The 17,399-nt window shown below is 55.9% G+C and overlaps 2 protein-coding genes and 1 non-coding gene across 3 annotated transcripts in view; 2 read left to right on the top strand and 1 right to left on the bottom strand.

Annotated features, from left to right (window-relative positions):
- Positions 1–2,007: 2,007 nt before the first annotated feature.
- Positions 2,008–2,111, top strand: LOC132487252 (U6 spliceosomal RNA). Its single transcript, XR_009531550.1, has one exon. It is a non-coding gene; the product is annotated as a U6 spliceosomal RNA (small nuclear RNA).
- A 3,243-nt stretch (positions 2,112–5,354) lies between these two features.
- On the bottom strand, positions 5,355–15,238 carry CDC37 (cell division cycle 37, HSP90 cochaperone). Its single transcript, XM_060094164.1, has 8 exons — positions 15,035–15,238; positions 9,112–9,393; positions 8,664–8,772; positions 8,446–8,561; positions 8,237–8,359; positions 7,422–7,604; positions 7,250–7,321; positions 5,355–5,934 (listed from the first exon to the last, which is right to left on the bottom strand). The coding sequence occupies exons 1-8, from the start codon at positions 15,134–15,136 to the stop codon at positions 5,782–5,784; spliced, it is 1,140 nt and encodes a 379-aa protein (XP_059950147.1). The 5' UTR covers positions 15,137–15,238; the 3' UTR covers positions 5,355–5,781.
- Positions 15,239–16,528: 1,290 nt separating this feature from the next.
- The window catches only part of PDE4A (phosphodiesterase 4A), a 48,742-nt gene continuing 47,871 nt past the window's right edge, over positions 16,529–17,399 (top strand). The window contains exon 1 of the mRNA XM_060094161.1: positions 16,529–16,791. The gene's annotated coding sequence lies outside the window, so the exon portion shown is untranslated. The remainder of the gene's footprint in view (positions 16,792–17,399) is intronic.

Raw genomic sequence — 17,399 nt, 5'->3', positions numbered from 1 at the left:
CTTTCTGGGTATATACACAAAGAAAGCACGGACTCAGAGAGATAGTTGTACATCCGTGTTCATAGCATCATTATTCACAATAGCCAAGAGGTGGGAAGCAACCCAAGTGTCCATCGATGGATGAATGGATAAACAAAATGTGGTGTATTCTACAATGGAATATTATTCAGCCATAAAGAAAAAAAAAAGGACATTCTGGCACATGCTACACCATGGATGAACCTTGAAAACACTATACTGAGTGAAATAAGCCAGGAACAAAATTACAGATATTTTATAAGTGGGGACCTAATTGTTTAATGCATACAGAAATTCTCATACTTGGACTTCCCTGGTGGCGCAGTGGTTAAGAATCCACCTGCAAATGCAGGGGACACAGGTTCGAGCCCTGGTCCAGGAAGATCCCACATGCCGCGGAGCAACTAAGCCTGTGTGCCACAGCTACAACTACTGAGCCCACGTGCCACAACTACTGAAGCCCGAGCGCCTAGAACCCGTGCTCCACAGCAAGAGAAGCCACCACAATGAGAAGCCCCCGCACCGCATCGAAGAGTAGTCCCTGCTCACTGCAACTAGAGAAAGCCCGCGCACAGCAACAAAGACCCAAGGCAGCCAAAAATAATAATAATAATAATAAATTTTAAAAATATAAAGTATACAATTCAATTTAAAAAAATAAAGTCTTTTTACAAAAAATAAAGTCTTATACTTAATACCACTGAATCGTACCCTTCAAAATTGTTAAGATGGGGACTTTCCTGGCGGTCCAGTGGTTGTGACTTCCCGATCCCACTGCAGGGGGCCGTGGGTTTGATCCCTGGTCAGGGAACTGAGATCCGGCATACTGCATGGCGTGGCAAAAAACAAAACAGAACAACCCAAAATGGTTAAGTGAGCAGTTTTATGTTATGTACTTTTTACCACAATTAAACACACACACACACATACACGCACGCGCGCGCGTGCGCGTGCACTTACAGAATGCTTACTCTGTGCTGTGTTCTCAGCCGTGGGGATTTAGCCATGAACAAAACACAGGAATCCCTGCCTTAGGAAGCTTACATAAATCAGATAAATACTAGTAAGTGGGTTTTGTGAGTTTTGTTGGAAGGTGGAAATGGTGGGCAGAGAAGAGTGGAGCAAGGCTTCCCTGGTGACGCAGTGGTTGAGAATCTGCCTGCTAATGCAGGGGACACGGGTTCGAGCCCTGGTCTGGGAGGATCCCGCATGCCGCGGAGCAACTAGGCCTGTGAGCCACCACTGCTGAGCCTGCGCGTCCGGAGCCTGTGCTCCGCAACAAGAGAGACCGTGATAGTGAGAGGCCCGCGCACCGCGATGAAGAGTGGCGCCTGCTTGCCACAACTGGAGAAAGCCCTCGCACAGAAACGAAGACCCAACACAGCAAAAAAATTAATTAATTAGTTAATAAACTCCTACCCCCAACATCTTATTTTTTAAAAAAAAGAGTGAAAAAAAATTAAAAAAAAAAAAAGAGTGGAGCAGATAAAGAGTATAGGGTGCAGGAGTAACTTGTTTTAGGCTCTGTCCTCAGCACCCAGTGTAATTCCAGGTCCCCGGCAGGATATGCACTGCCTATGAGCAGCTGTGTATTCAGGGTTTCCACCTATAGCCACAAAAAAGAGCACATTGCTTCACTCAGCTTCCATGTCCTTGGCTTCTGGTGGGTTCTGCCGATGGGGAAGGCTGGCAGGAGATCAGAGGTGGGAGACAGACAAGTGTCCCTATTCCCTCCCTGCCCAACCACAGTTGGGCAGTGGTGGTTTCTCTGTGGCCACATAACCTGCAAGGAGCCCCTTCTTCACAGCTCCAGATGTCAGCAAGTTCTGCTCCCTTCCCATCCTCTTTAGTCCTGTCAAAATCTTCCCACTGTTGCTAGTTCCGGGTGCCTTATGAAATTACAACGCCCCAAAGATGTCCATGTCCTAATCCCCAGTGAGAATCAGGAATTAAGAATGCTACTCAGCTGACTTTAAGGTAGGGAGATTAGCGCTTGCTTCAGCGGCACGTATATTAAAATTGGAAGGATACAGAGATTAGCATGTCCCCTGTGCAAGGATGACACACAAATACGTGAATCATTCCATATTAAAAAAAAAATGATAGAGAGATTATCTTGGCGGACTCAGTGTAACCACAAAAGTCCTTAAAAGTGGAACGGGGAAGGGACTTCCCTTGTGGCGCAGTGGTTAAGAATGTAGGGGACACAGGTTCGAGCCCTGGTCCGGGAAGATACCACGTGCCACGGAGCAACAAAGCCCGTGCGCCACAATAACTGAGCCTGTGCTCTAGAGCCTGCGAGCCACAACTACCGAAGCCCGCGCACCTAGAGACCGTGCTCCGCAACAAGAGAAGCCACCGCAGTGAGAGACCCGCGCACTGTAACGAAGAGTAGGCCCCGCTCGCCCCAACTAGAGAAAGCCCACGTGCAGCAACAAAGACCCAATGCAGGCAAAAATAAATAAATAAATAAATAAATTTATTTTATTTTTTAAAAAAGTGGAACGGGGAGGCAGAAAAAGAGGTCAGAGTGATGTGACAGAACTTGATTCATCTTTGCCATCTTTGAAGATGGAGGAAGGGGGCCGTGAGCCAAGAACACAGGCAGCCCCTAGAAGCTGGAAACAGCAAGGAAATGGATCTTACCCAGAGCCTCCAAAAGGATCACAGCCCTGCCAATGTCTTGATTTTAGCACAGCGAGACCCCTGTTAGACTTCTGACCTGCGGAAGTGTAAGGTAATGCATTTGTGTTGAAGCCACTAAGTTTGTGGTGATTTGTTACAGCAGCCATAGAAAATGAATCCACTCAACACACATCTGTTGGTTCTCCTGTCCCACTCACATCATTACATTTTGTTCAGTGAAACCCTTTTGAGTGGAATTCTGTTTGCCGCTAAGACCCAGCCAATCCTGCTTCTGGGAGCTTACTCTATAGGTGGGATGCCTGTCTTCGTGGAAAATGGTGCACAAAAGTATTTTTCGCAGCATTGCTTGTAAAAGTAGAGATGGAAAAACCTGCAAGTGTTAAAAGAAAAACAAAAAACGCTGGTGAAATAAATGCTGAGATGTGCACATACTGGAGCTTTCTACCAGAGTAGAATGAATGAGAAAGTGCTGATGAACTGATAAGGAAAAATCTACAGGGCCACAAGGTTCAGTGAAAGACGCGTCGCTGACTGCAGTGTGTTAGCTTTGTGTAAAAAAGGAACGGAAGGGGTAAGATTACATTTGAACTTACAAAAAGAAACCCTGGAAGGAGTCACGAGACACCGTAGACAGTGGGCTCCCATGGTTGGGGGCAGGGAACAGGGTGGGTGGAGGGTGAGTAGAGAACCTACTCTATGTGTCTCTCTTAATAGCTGATGTTTTAAATCCTAGCCGGCGCTAGGGTGAGGCAGGCGAGGCATGAAAGCAAAGAGGGCGCCAACTCAGTAATCGAGATAAATATTTTAATGTTAACATTTTCTAAAAACACCATTAATGTGAAAAAAAAACCATGATGAACATTGAAATTTTAAGTCAAAAATCAGTAACGGGGCTTCCCTGGTGGCTCAGTGGTTAAGAATCCGCCTCCCAATGCAGGGAACACGGGTTCGAGCCCCGGTCCGGGAAGATCCCACATGCCGCGGAACAACAAAGCCCGTGAGCCACAACTACTGAGCCTGCACGCCACAACTACGGAAGCCCATGCACCTAGAGCCCGTGCTCCACAAGAAAAGCCAACGCAATGAGAAGCCCACGCACCGCAACGAAGAGTAGCTCCCGCTCGCTGCAACTAGAGAAAGCCCGGGCACAGCAACGAAGACCCAATGCAGCCAAAAATAAATTAATTAAAAACAAAATCAGTAACAGTGCTGAATTCTATTGAAGCCTGAGGTCAAACGAAATATCAGGAATATGGATTCTATCTTTGAAAGTTTTTTCAGTAAAGAATTAACAAGTTGATGATCCTGAGTGGATCCTGGATGGGTGGGGTTTATCCAGGGCCTTAGGAGGGCCCCCTCCCACCAGCCATTCTCATCCATATGAAAAGCATTAGGCAACGCCACTCAGGTTTGCAGCTTACTGTTGCCCCCTGGTGGTGACCAGCTTGGACACAAAGGCATTTACTGAGGGCCAGGACCCCTTCGGGGCGCTGGGAATATTTTAGGACCAAGAAAGACTCAGTTTGTGCCGTGGTGGTGCTCACAGCATAAAGGAGACAGCAAAACACACATCAGCAAAGCCAGGCAGGTGAAGAAGCTGCGTGGCCAGACGTGATGGGTGACTCAAAAGGCAGGTCAAGGAGGACCTCTGGGAGGGAGGTGGCAGAGCTCTGATTGGAGTGAGAAGCAGCTGCCAGGAGGTGGTGCCCCCCAGAAGAGGTGGGCAGTGGGCTTCACTGGACCCTTGGTATTTCATGTCTTAAAAGCTGATGGTCCTTGTTTATTATAGTATTCTTTAAGCCTTTCCTGTGGCCCGAATATTCCATTACCTTTAAAAGGAAGACTGCTTTAAAAAGATTACTTTTTAAAGGGAAGGGTGTTCAAGCAGAGGGATGGGCATGTGTCGAGGCCCAGATTTGGAGCATGAGTACCAGGCGCCATGCTTGCCTGTACATTATCTCACCTACTCCTCATCGCAACCCTGGGAGGAAGGCATGAATATTTACTCATTGTACAGAGGGGGACACTGAGGCTGAGGAAGTTGCCCAAGGTCACACTGATAGAAAAACTTGAAAGTGCTTAAGGATCAGCAAGGAGGGAGTTGATGAGAAGGGGAGGACGTGAGACGAGGGCAGGGAAGTGACCAGGCAGATGGTGCAGGGCCTGGTGAACTGCAGGGAGGTCTTAGGCTTCTGCTCTGAGGGATGTGCCCTGACTCAGGTGTTCACAGGTGCCCACTGGCGGCTGCCTGCTGGGGTCCAGTGAGGGCAGGGGAGACAGGGAAGAGGCTGGAGTGGGCATGCAGGCCAGAGGTGATAGGGACCTGAACCGGGGTGGAGGACGAAGGGCAGTGGACAGACGCAAGATTCGTTTTGGAGGCAGAGCTGGCCACGTGGAAGGTGAGACATGGTGCAAGTTGATGCTCCTCAACGGACGGTGGTGGGGGTCTCAGAGGGATGAGATAATCCCAAGACTTACAGGGGTAGGGGGGGAGTGAGAACTCGACACAAAGGTGTCCTGAGGAAGTGTTCCAGGCGGCGGAACGACACATTCTTGGAGAGCCTGGAGTGAGAATGGAGGACATTTTGCCCATTTGCTGCAGGGCAAAGCTGGGGGCCTCACAGGCCCAGCCGCCAACACTGACCAGGGTTCCCTCCCACCCCGCAAGAGAAGAGCTGTGCCAGCCCTCCTGAGGTCTCGCGGAGCATCTGAAATCCTTTATTGGAAGATAATTGCTGTTTACTATATAGGAGACTCAACAGCAGATGAACAGTGAAAACGGAGCCCACAGTGACTGGGGCAGGGCCCTCGGCTGGGGACCCCACCCATACCCCGTGGACCAGCCTGGCAACCTCTACCCCTCCCTGGACCCCCGAGCCTTTGGCATAATGCTGAAGTGGGGGAGCTGCAGGCAGTGAAGCCCCTTGACTCAAAGCAGACTTGGATGAGCGCTCGGGGAGTGGGGTCAGTGGAGGGGGGGTGGGCAGGCCCCTCCGGGCTAGGTGTGGGAGCAGCAAAAGTGGAGGAAGCCAGGAGCTGGGGAGATGGTGTCTATTTTTGTTTTCTGAAAAGGGGCGCACAGGGGCCTGCAGGCAGTCGGGCAGCAGCTGAGGTGGGTCATGCGCTGACGTCTTTCTCGTCGCCCGGGTTGGAGGCTTCCAGCAAGGGGTCCCCGGGACCCGCCTCCTCCTCTTCTTTGGCCTCACTGGACTTGGAGTTGGGGACCCAGAGGCCGGAGTCGATGCAGCGCTGCATGTGGTACTTTGCGTCCTGCAGGGAGAAGGGTGGGTTGGTGAGGCTGGGCTGCCACCTTCTGGTGGCCCGCCTGTCCCCTGCACATCCTTGAGCCTGCTTCCTGCTCTTTCTAGATCACAGCTTTACAAAAGAACTGCCCGCAATGATGGAAATGGCCTGTAATCTGTGCCGTACAATATGGTAGCCACCAGCCACGTGTGGCTACCAAGTACTTCAAATGTGGCTGGTGCAGGGGAACTTTATTTTTTTTTTTTCTTTTTGCGGTATGTGGGCCTCTCACTGTTGTGGCCTCTCCCGTTGCGGAGCACAGGCTCCGGATGCGCAGGCCCAGCAGCCATGGCTCACGGGCCCAGCCGCTCCGCGGCATATGGGATCCTCCCAGACCGGGGCACGAACCCGTATCCCCTGCATCGGCAGGCGGACTCTTAACCACTGCGCCACCAGGGAGGCCCAGCAGGGGAACTTTAAATCTCACTTAACTTTAATTCAAGTTTAAACAGTGTAGTCTAGAACAAGGGTCAGCAAACTTTTTTGTCAAGGGCCAGACAGTAAATATTGTTGGCTTGCGGGCCCTCAGGTCTCTGTCAAAACCTCTCAACCCATCATTCCTCAACTTTATGGTGGTAGCACAAAATCAGCCACAGACAAGATGAAAATAAACCAGCCTGGCTGCTGCATTCCAATCAAGTTTTATGTAGAGACAGGCAATGAGCCTGCAAGCCATAGGCGGAAGACCCTTGGTCTAGATGTTCATTCCCACAGAAGCGTCTAGAAACCCTGGGCCAGGTCTTGCGACTAGACTCATTTTACAGATGAGGAAAGCAGTGTGGCCAACCAGTGAGACAGGCAGCAGGAATGGGGTCAAACCGAGGTCTATCAAGACTCAAAGCATTTATCTACCAGCGCGGTTACTGCTCCAAACAGCTGATGTTTTTACCAGCACCAACTATGTGCTCAGCCCTCCCCATGGATTTCATGAGTTAATATCGAGAGAAAGTGGTTTGATGAGGTAACTGAGGCTGGAAAGGGACCCCTCCTTGGGCCACTCTGAGCTGCTGGCAAAGGTGGGGTCAGTTGGTGTGCTCATCAGCCCACAGGGACAGGGACACTCAATCTGGACGCTGGGCACACAGTAGGTGCTCAGTAAATGTAAGTGAGCAGGTGGCACAAAGCCTGGCTGCCTCGTGTGCTGGCCACACAGTGACAAAACGTCCCTTGTTCCTTTGAGAAGCCCAGGAGGGACACTTCTACCAATGATGTGGGCCACAGAGCTGGAGGGGGCCGGGGAGACACATCGCTCGCCCAGGTGGGCTTGGGCGCAGCTACTCACGGTGGGGTCCATCTTGCTGATGGCATCTTGGAGCATCTGCACATCCTTCACGTCAAAGCATTTCTGGAGTTCCTGTGGGTGCAGAGGGGTGGGGTCAGGGCCTGGATCCCAGGGAGCCTGGGGACCCCACTGGCTGCCTGCCTGCTGCCCGCCAGGGCCCAGGGAGCCGCACCTCAGGGAGGGACTCGTAGACCTCAACGGGGTCCAGGCCGCCGGGACCGAGCCGCTTCCTGCGCTCCTCCTCCTCGTACTCCTTCATGGCTTTCTCGATGCGCAGCTTGGCCCGGCCCCGCACACGGTCTTTGAAGGCCTCCAGCTCGTCGTTGAAGCCCTCCATGTACTGACGGTCAGCAGTCTGCGGGGGGCAGGGGTGTGCACAGGGCTCAACTGGGGGAGCCAAGACCGCCCCACTGCAGGTGCTCAGAGATGCCGCAGGGCTCCCCACATCTGGTCCTGAACTGACAGACGGGCACCCTGGGCCCCAGGGCTCTCCTCCGCCTCCTCCGAGCTCGACTTTATACCTCTGTGCTCACAACCACCTGCCCGCACATCCCCCTGAACCTCAGACTCGGGACACCCACCTCCTCCGGGTCCTCCTGTGGAGTTTAGCGGGCATCTCAAATGCAACACAGCCACCCCGGAGCTCCAGGTCACACCCCTCAGTCTGTCCTGCATCTCCCCCAGCTCAGCAGGGATAGCTCTGCTCTTCAGGTGCTCAGGTAAGAAACCCACAGGCATCCTTGACTCTGGCCCTCACCCCAGGTTAGGACTTCCAGCACATCGTGCCAGCTCGGCTTTCTACATGTGCCAGGAGCCGACCACTTGGCAGCTCCTCCATGGCCCAGCCCTCTCCTGACTGAGGAGAGGACTGATCACAGGGGCCTGAGTCCGAGTAAACCCGTGTCTGTCTCCTCCAGCGGACCGCAGGCCGGTTCTCTGAGGAGCACTGCCCTCCACTCTGCCGTGGCCGCTCCGGGCCCTCCCTACCTTGATCTTGGTGAAGAACTGCCGGAAGCAGGCACGGGGGTCCACCTTCAGGCTCTTGGCCAGCTCCAGGATGAACTGCATGACGATGGTCTGGTGGGCCACCTGCTCCATCAGCGCACATTTCTGCCAAGGGAAAACAAGCACGGCGTCACCAAGTGGAGGACCCAGGGCAGAGCCTTTCCCCAGCCCCGGGGGCGGGCTCCACATACCTCCTCCACATCTAGGTCAATGCACCAGATGACCAAGTAGTTGGCGGTCTCTTCGCACACCAGGTGGACATTGTCCGACAGGTACTTCTGGCTGTCGTCCCAGCGGCGGAGCATGCCTGCGGGAAGGTGTTGGCGAGGTGTTGGAAGGGCCCTGGAGGCAGAGGCCAGCCCCTTGTCATGTGCACCGCCCACCAGGCCCCCACCTGGGCCCAACTCACCGAAGTGCTTGATCTGTTTCTCATACTTCTCCACGAAGGTTTTGTGTTTCTGTTCCCTCACCTCCTCCGACTCCTCCTCCGCCCGCTCAGGCTTGGTATTGACCATGCTCTGTGGTGGGGCGAGAAGGGGAGTGGGCTGGGGCGAGGCTGTGCGGCGCCTCAAGCGTGGCCGGGTGGGCCGCGGCCGCAGCGCCCATCCCATCCAGGGTGGAGGTGGCGACGGCGCCATGAACATCAGTGTGGCGGGAGCGTGGGCGTGGCAGGTGTGGCCTCGGACTAGGGCCTTCGGGCAGATCAGAGCGGGGGGGTACCGGTGGGGTGCCGCACCCGCCTGGGCCCCCACACCTGATCCCCTCACCCGCCACCCCCATCCACCGGTCCCTGGACCTGAGCAGTCCCCTCCGCCACACCTGCCGCCGCCTGCCGAGCGCGCCCGGCCCTCGCACACCTTGCTGAAGCCGTCCTTGCTGAGCGTGTCCACGTTCCAGGGCATGCTCTTCTCCTTCTTGCGCATCTCCTCCAGCTTCTGCTCCCAGCTCCGCTCCTCCTTGCGCAGCTGCTGTGCCTCGGCCTGCAGCCGCTCCAGTTCGGCCCTGCTGCCCTCGCCCTCGGCCACCTCCAGATCCTTCAGCTTCCGCTGGCACTCAGCCACCTTGCGCTTGCACTCGCGACAGCCCCTGTCCAGCTCCTCCTTCTCTTTCTGGAACTGCTCCATGCGCTCCACCCGGGCCTGTGGGACAGGCACGGCCCATCACTCTGTGGAACGGCTTGTCCCTTGACCCCAGCCCCAGCCCCAGGACCCCAGGAGCTGCACCTGGGATGACCCCAGAGAACGTCAGCACCAACCTCCGTGTGCCGGACTCCCAGCTCCCGCTCTCACCCCTACAGGTGCACCTGAGCCAGGGCGGTCCCTCTTTGCTCAGAACCCTCTATGGCTGCCACCTCACTTGGAGCAAAAACCTAAGTCCTCCCTGTGACCCACAGGGCCATGCGCAATCTGTCCCGTGCCCTCCACGGCCTCACCTCTTCCTGCTCACCCCCTCCCTCCAGCCACACTGGCTGCCTCACCTTTTCTCGGACCCACTTCAAACCTCAGGGCCTTTGCACTGGCTGTTCCCTTGGCCTGGAATGTTCTCTCCCCAGATACCCCCCACCCCAGCATCCTTAACATCTTTTTTTTAAAAAAAAATATTATTTATTTATTCACTGGCCACACCCTGCAGCATGCGAGATCGCGGTTCCCTCATCAGGGGTTGAACCTGTGCCCACTGCACTGGGAGTGTAGAGTCTTAACCACTGGACCACCAGGGAAGTCCCCCTTATCATCTTCAAATGTCCCTTACAGGGAATTCCCTGGTGGTCCAGTGGTTAAGACTTCGTGCTTTCACTGCCGAGGGCCCGGGTTCAATCCCTGGTTGGGGAACTAAGATCCCACAAGTTGCGCAGTGCAGCCAAAAAAAAAAAAAAAAGTCCCTTACAGATGAGGCCTTCCTTGACCACCCGGCTGAAGGTCTCAACCTCCCCCTACTCTGCTCTTCTTGATCTTCCTCCTCAGCACTTGTCACCCGACAACAGCCTGTGACAATTATTTATCATGTTTCGGGCACTATCCTCCTCCAAGGATACTGGCTCCACGAAGGTGGGGATCTGTTCACTGTTGTGCCTCCAGAGCCAGGAACTGGGCCTGACACACAGTACGGACTCAGGAAAGACTTGTTGGATGTAATAAAGTAATAAGATACTGGATAGAGGCCTCACCTCTCCCCAGGGTCTCAGGTTCCCCCTCCTCCCTGGAGCCACCCTCAGTAACACTCGAGCACCCTCCTGTGCCCACCATGCCCCTCAAGCCACCGCTGCTTGGGTGTCCCACAGGCACCTCCAATTCTGTGCCCAAAACTGAACTTCCCACCGGAGCCCCCAGACCTGTTTTTCTGCTGTGTCCTCCCTCAGCAAAGAGCCTGCCCCCGCCTCCTGTCCCAAGCTGAGGCCTGTTGTGAGCCCTGTCCCTCCCGCTCTGCCACCAAATCCTGACACTATTTTTTTCTTTTTTCTTTTGGCCACGCTGCGTGGCTTGTGGGATCACAGTTCCCCGACCAGGGACTGAACCCGGGGCATGGCAGTGAAAGCCTAGAATCGTAACCACTAGGCTACCAGGAAACTCCCCTGACACTTTTCATTTCCAGTTGTTTCTCCAATTTGCTCCACCCCAAGGGCTGCACCTGGATCTGCAGAGGCCCGCTCAGCTCTGGCTCCAGGTCAGCATGCCCTCCTGAGCCCAGCCTAGTGTCCACCAGCCTCCTGTCCCCCCCACCCCAGACGCCGCTCCTCAGACCTCCTCTTCCACTGCACCCCATCTCCTCAGTCCCCCATCCCGACCCCTATCAGATCACTGGGCCCTGTCACTCTCCAACCCTGCCTGGCTCCCAGCAGTGCCTGCTCAACCCAGAGCCAATGACTGAACCCTGAGAGGTGCCACCATCTTCCGTCGCTGTCACCCCAATCCAGGCTCGGAAGCTGCCACAGGAGCCTCTGAAATGTACCTGTCCGACCACAGCCCTCCCTGCTACCTCAGACTGGAGTGTCTGGGTTCAGAGGGGACCCCAGACCCCTGCCCCACGCTGGCCAGATGGCCAAGGCTCCTTGGGGGGCTGGGTCCCAGGCTGATGCCAGCCCCTGTGGCTGATGCTAGCCCTGAATGGACCAGCTCTCTCCTGACTCTTAGCCTCTGCACATGCTGTTCCTCGCACCTGGAACTCTCTTCCCCTTACTCCATCTGCTTTGTCCCCAGGTCTCAGCTTCGACAGAGCCTTCCCCAAGTGCCCGACCCCCGGAGTCACTGAGCCCCAAAGGCCCCTCTGTGATCATCAGATGATGTGATGAGATGCTAGTGGAAGGCCTTGGGGCACCAGACCTGGGGTCATATCTCACAGCCACCATGTAATGGCCGGGTGTCCCTGGGCCAATCCCCTAACTTCAGTTTCCTCATCTGTCAGATGCAGACAACAGTGCCAAGGTTGCACTGGGAAAAGCAAAAAAGGTTATAAAATTAGACAGTCCAGAGCCGTGCTGGGTGCTCAGTCAGCACCATTCCCACGTTGGCTACTGTCATTACTGTTTGTCCAAGGGGACAATCTGTCTCTCTCTGGGGACTGTACTGGGGCTCAAACAAGAAAATGTACTTCAAGTGCTTAGCTCGATATCCAGTAAATGCTTGTAACTGGTAACTGGGAGCAGTTGTTACTGTATCATCAGAGCAGCCCAGCTCCACCACTTACTGGTGACGTGACCTTGGCCAAGTCTCGTGTCTCTCCCTGCCTTGGTGTCCCCCTCTATGAAATGGGGCCTCACAGAGTTGTTGTGAGGAATAAATGAGTTACTCCCAGGAAACTGCTTACAACACAGCCCTCAGTATATGTGTCCTCAACTGTCATCACCATCATCATGGCCACGGCCACGGCCACCAGAATGGTCTGCTACCTAGCTCTGCGCTTTACTAGAGGCTGTATCTCCAGGTTCTAGCACAGGGCCAGGAAGACGGCGGGTGAGAATTGGGAGACCTGAATCCTTCTCTAACGCCCCATAGGACCGACATGGCCAACCCTGAGCCTCACTTTTCCCACTCGGGATCAGGCCCTCGCCTTGCAGAGGACACCTTGTGGCCTCTGCCACCTCTCTTTTTCCATGACGGGCCTGTGTCACCTGGAGCCTTCCCGCTGCCTTATGAGGGTTATGGTTGGCATTATAGCTGGCCTTGGGTGGCAGCAGGAATCTACCACACTGCTGGTTTCTGCTGGACGGCCAACAGAATCTTCCCGGCATCCTCTGAGCAGCCGCCAGGGAGGCCAAAGCTAAATAAAGGCCTCCTGGAGCTGCTGGGGGTGGCAGCCTGCCCAGCCTGAGCTTTACGCCTCCGGGAGGGGCTGTAGCAGCCTGGGCAGGGCAGAAGCCTTGGCAGTGAGAAGGGGCCACAGGTATAACTGCCCTCCTTACAGACAGGGGACCCGAGGCTCACAGAACCTGGATGCCACACAGCTCGCTGGGAGGAGCCACAAGAAACTAGTACTGGTGGCTGTTTCTGGACAAGGGAGTCAGGGAGCTGGAGCTGGAGCCAGGAAGACTCGCTGGTCCCCTTCTGGAACCTTTGGATTATTTTTTTACCATGAGCGTGAATTACATGAGTAATAATAATGATAGTGGCTAAAGTTTCTACACAGTTTATTACATGCCAGGTGCTGTCCTGAGAGCATTACACACATTAAATACATAAGGCAACCCTCAAAACAACCCTATGAGGTAGATACTAATAAGATCCCCAGCTGGAGAAATTGAGGCACAGAGAGATCAAAACTCACTGGGGGCAATGCAGCAGGTCAGTGATTCAGTAGGAACCAGCATCTGAACCCGGGTGGGCAGGCCTGTGCTCAGAAGCACACCAGGCTACCTTTTCTCTAATCCCCCTTTCCCCTCTGGTCCTGCTTACTCCCTCCCAGGCCCTGAGCCAAGTTCTTTTCAGATCTCATTTCATGTCTTCCTTATGATGGTCTCAGGGAGGCAGGGTCTCACTCCCCCTAAAGCAGCAATGGCCCTGTGGCAGGGCTGGGATGAGAACCCAGGCTTGGTGGCCGCTGAACTGGGTGCTGGAGACACCAGGCTCCCCGCCTCCACTCCAGCCCTGGGGCTCCCAGCAGCAGCCCAGGAAAAGGTTTTGTGCCAAGAGGGAGAAGGGTGTGGTGGGAGGAGGATACTGCAGGAGAGGGGGCATCGGCCTCCAAACTCAGCAGGACCAAACCGTCCTCCCCACGGTGATATAGACTAACTATGTGACAGAAATAGGTGTTCCCAAGAATCGCCTTGAGAGCTTGCAGAGATCTTCAATATTTCATAATAAAATGTTACACATGGCAAGAAAGAGAAGTGCTAGAACTTTCTCCTTACACTCCAGGGGCCCACCCGGCAGGTACACTACCCAGGAGGCTGCTGCTTTAAGGAATGGGTTGGAACTGGGACTGGGAACCAGATGTAGGGACTAATGCTGGGTCTTAGCAGGATGGGGAAGGGCCCTTCTAGAAGCTTCTAGATAAACGACCGGGAGCTGATATATGGGAAGGTGGGGTGAGGAATTCCTAACTGGAAGATTCTGAGAGATATATGCCCTCAGTCTGAGAGTATAACAAGCATAGGAATGTGGGAGCAGGAGCTCTGATTTGGTGGAGCAGATTAGAACATTAGGTCTCATGAGAGCCATTCTGTTGGCCTGAGAGCGCTGCTGGTCAGGGAGAGGGGTGAGAGAACACACAGACTTGGGATTCTGGGGTCTGGATTTGGGGGAAAATAAATAAAAGAAGGTGCAGGGAATTTGGAATCAGACTGGGAGGGTCCCTGGTAAAAGCAGGGTCAGTGTGGGTGTCTGAGAACAGCAGACCAAACTGGGGTCAGAAGGAAGCTGGGGTGGGTTTAGGTCCTGGACTTGGGTTTGAATGAGGCATTCCAATGCTGGCGGAGGTTCCTACAGGAAGCTTGTCTTGGGGGTGGGCGGTGACTGGGTCTGCAGTACCAAGTAGGGGCAGGGGCTCTGGCTGGGCAGGACGCCACGTGGGTAGGGTTTCCTGATGCAATGGGAAATTGGGTCTACAGTACATGAGGCTGAAGGAGAGCGGCCGGAATTGGAGGCTCCATCAGGGCGGAGCTCGTGGTTCAGTCTGATGGGGAACCAGGTTTCAAAATTCCAGTCCTAGATGGGACTGAGGGCCCTGGTGGGGCACCGGTCTACGTTCTAGGGAAGGGGTCCTGGGTGTGGGTTGGAGTCCCAGGCCAGGAACAGAAATCTCAAGGGAGGATAGAACTCCTTGCTCTATTGAAGGAGCAGAACCTCTAGATCTAAATGGGAATCACCGTCAAGATTCCGAAAGGCAGGTCACAGACTAGACTTAAAGTATTGGGAACTCTAGGGGTTGGGAGGGGCCAGTGGGACATCCAAGATCATAAGTGGGTACCCGAAAAGGTTCAGGGTGCAGATTCTGAGGTAGAATTCTGGGTGTAAGTGGAAGGTCCCAAATGGATTGGGGGGGCACGTCCAAAGCTTGTCTTGGTAGTCTAAACTGTGAAGAAGGTGCCCTAGGGGTCAACTGGGAGTTCCAAGAAGAAATTGGAAGGGGAGGGGGGAGGGCCCGGGATCACGGGCAAGGAACCCAAGGGTCTCGGCAGTTCTGTTGCCCCGGAGTTGAATCAAGGAACTCCGGGAGATCCTGAAAGTCCAGACTGTAGGGTGGGAAACCCAGGTGTCAATGGCTGGGCCCCCGGCAGTATCAGGGGTCAAAACTCTGAAGCGGAGTCCCGGGAGTGGGGGAAGGCGCTGGGCGCGCGCGCTCTACCTGGTGCCGCCAGCGGAAGAGGCTGGCTGTGTCGATGTTGGGGTGCGTCTCGTCTTCATCGTCAGACACCTCGATGTGGTCCCACACGCTGTAGTCCACCATCTTGCCTCCGCGGCCCAGCCCGCTCCGGCTCTGGCGGCAGCGGCAGCGACGGCGGCGGCGGCGGCGGCGGCGGCGGCAGCAGCAGCAGGGGTTACGGCGGCAGCAGCACACAAGATCTGCCCGCAGAGCCCCGCCCCTTCCGTTTCCGCCCGGACGCGGACGCCCCCGCCCTCGCGTAACGTCACATCCCTAGTAACCGCGGCAGCGGCACTGGCGACCTAGGTCTTAAAGACCCCTGCGCACGTGTTCCGGCTCCCGGGAGTCTTCGCCGAGACCTCACCCCATCGGGCTCGGGGCCTCCGCTAGGCACCTCCTAGGGTTATACGGGTGGATTCTCCATCCTCGAGCTCCCTGTATCTCCCGCTGCCCCACGGTGGGCGTTTACGGCGGCCGTGAGGGGGGGAGTTGGAGAGACTGAGGGAGAGGATTGTCCCCTTAGCCACGCCGCAGTGACGTCAGCCCGAGCCCACTGCTGGGGCCGGGTCTCGGCGAGAAGACCTCGCTCCCGCCCCTTGTGAAGAGGAACTTAACTTTGTGCCTGATAGGAAAGAACATTCCCAGTCCGAGGGGTACAGGGCCCTGTCCTGGGAGGGTCTAAGTAAAGGAAGGATATGGCCCTGCCCTTGAGGAGTCAGAGGTGGGGGCGATGTAGCCCTGCCTTAAGGGCTGGTGTTTCCCCGGCTAGGACCACAGCCTACCCCTCGCGCCCGCATCTTCTGCCTCTTTAGCGGGGATTCGCGCATACACGCCCCCTCTGGAATCACCCGGACCACACTAACAGGCCTTGGGAGCCTGTCCACTGCGCCCCCCCCCGTGCAGCCGCTGGGTGTCGCTAGTGTCTAACTAGCGGCCCGTGCTCTTGGCCTCGCGCCGGGTGGGGGTGGGGGTGGGGGGGAATCTTGGCAGTGAGCACGGCGGGGGGTCTTGACCCGTTGATGTACTCTAGGACTGCTCGCAGCGCCTGCCCCCTTCCTCGTCCCGGGCGCTAAGGACTCCATTACACTGAGCTTGGGCGACCCAGCCACACATTTTCATACATCCCTATCCACGCTGTGACACGGGATAAAAGGCTTCGTTGCAGCCTAGGGCAAGGATTATCTCAGATTAAAGGGCGCTGGGGGGACGGGGTGGACAGGAGGAGCTTCAGCCACTCTGGTGAAGGGAGCCTCTTCCAGACTCCCCCAGAGCGGGCGTTGGAGGGAGGGGCTGGAGCGACTGGAGTAAAGGTCTCTAAAAGGGTGGGGGTGTGGGAGATTCCCCTGCCCACGGAAGGGGAGGGGCCATCCGGACAAAAGTGCCCGCCTGCTGCCGCCCCTCCCCCTCGCGCTCCATTCAAACCCGCGAGTAGGCGGGCGGGGGTGGGGAGTCCCCCCCTCCTCCCCCTCCAGCCCCGGCAGTCCAGCATCACAGCGGCAGTCAAGTCCCGGGCACGCGCGCGCAAGAACCCACACCTCGGCGAGTCTCACAATCTCTCCCTCTCTCCCTCTCCCTCTCCCTCTCTCTCTCTCTCTCTCTCTCTCTCTCTCTCTCTCTCTCGCGCGCGCGCGCACACACACACACACACACACCAGCAACAAAGGGTCTGGACACCCCCGTCCCCTCCCGCCCCTCAGGCCGGAGAGGGCGGGGCATCCCCTGCCCAGCCCCACTGCAAGGTAAGCTTTGGACCACAAGCTGCGGTGGGGAGGGGGACCAGGCGCCGGGAGGGAGGGGGTCTGGACGGGGGGGGACTTCCCTCGCCCCCCAAGAAAGTCAGGAGCCCCCTGTACGCCCTTTGAGAGCTTCAGGCCGGCCTCCAGGCTGAGGGTGTGTAGGGAGGACCCCGGATGCCGGATTCCCGGGTAGGCGCGGGGGTCTCTACCTGGTTTCGGAGACCGGAGCTGCCTGGCCCCAGGGAAACAGGGTCCCAGGAGCCCCAGCTCCCAGAACTGGGGACAGGGCGCCGGAAGCTCCCCGATCAGCGCCAAGCATTTACTAATCTCCTGACAACACAGCATCTCCAGCCTGGGGGACTGAGACAGAGACCTCTGAGTTGCTTTGCACTGTCCCTCGGACTCCCAACCGCCCTCCCCCAATCAGCGCACCCCCTGCTGGGCGTCTTGTACCTGTGGGGTGGGGGTGGGGGGCTGGGAATGCTCCTCTAGGCTCCCAAGCTTCCTCTGCTGCATCCCATAGCCACACACTGCTTAGCTGCGGCTGTGGGACTGGGCAAACGGTTTTGCCTTCCTGAGCCTCAATTTCCTCATCTGCAAAGTGGGTAATG

The sequence above is a fragment of the Mesoplodon densirostris genome, chromosome 3, assembly GCF_025265405.1.
Source record: "Mesoplodon densirostris isolate mMesDen1 chromosome 3, mMesDen1 primary haplotype, whole genome shotgun sequence".
Classification (NCBI taxonomy): Eukaryota; Metazoa; Chordata; class Mammalia; order Artiodactyla; family Ziphiidae; genus Mesoplodon; species Mesoplodon densirostris.
Note: the sequence above shows the minus strand (reverse complement) of the source record. Positions and strands in the feature narration are given on the sequence as shown.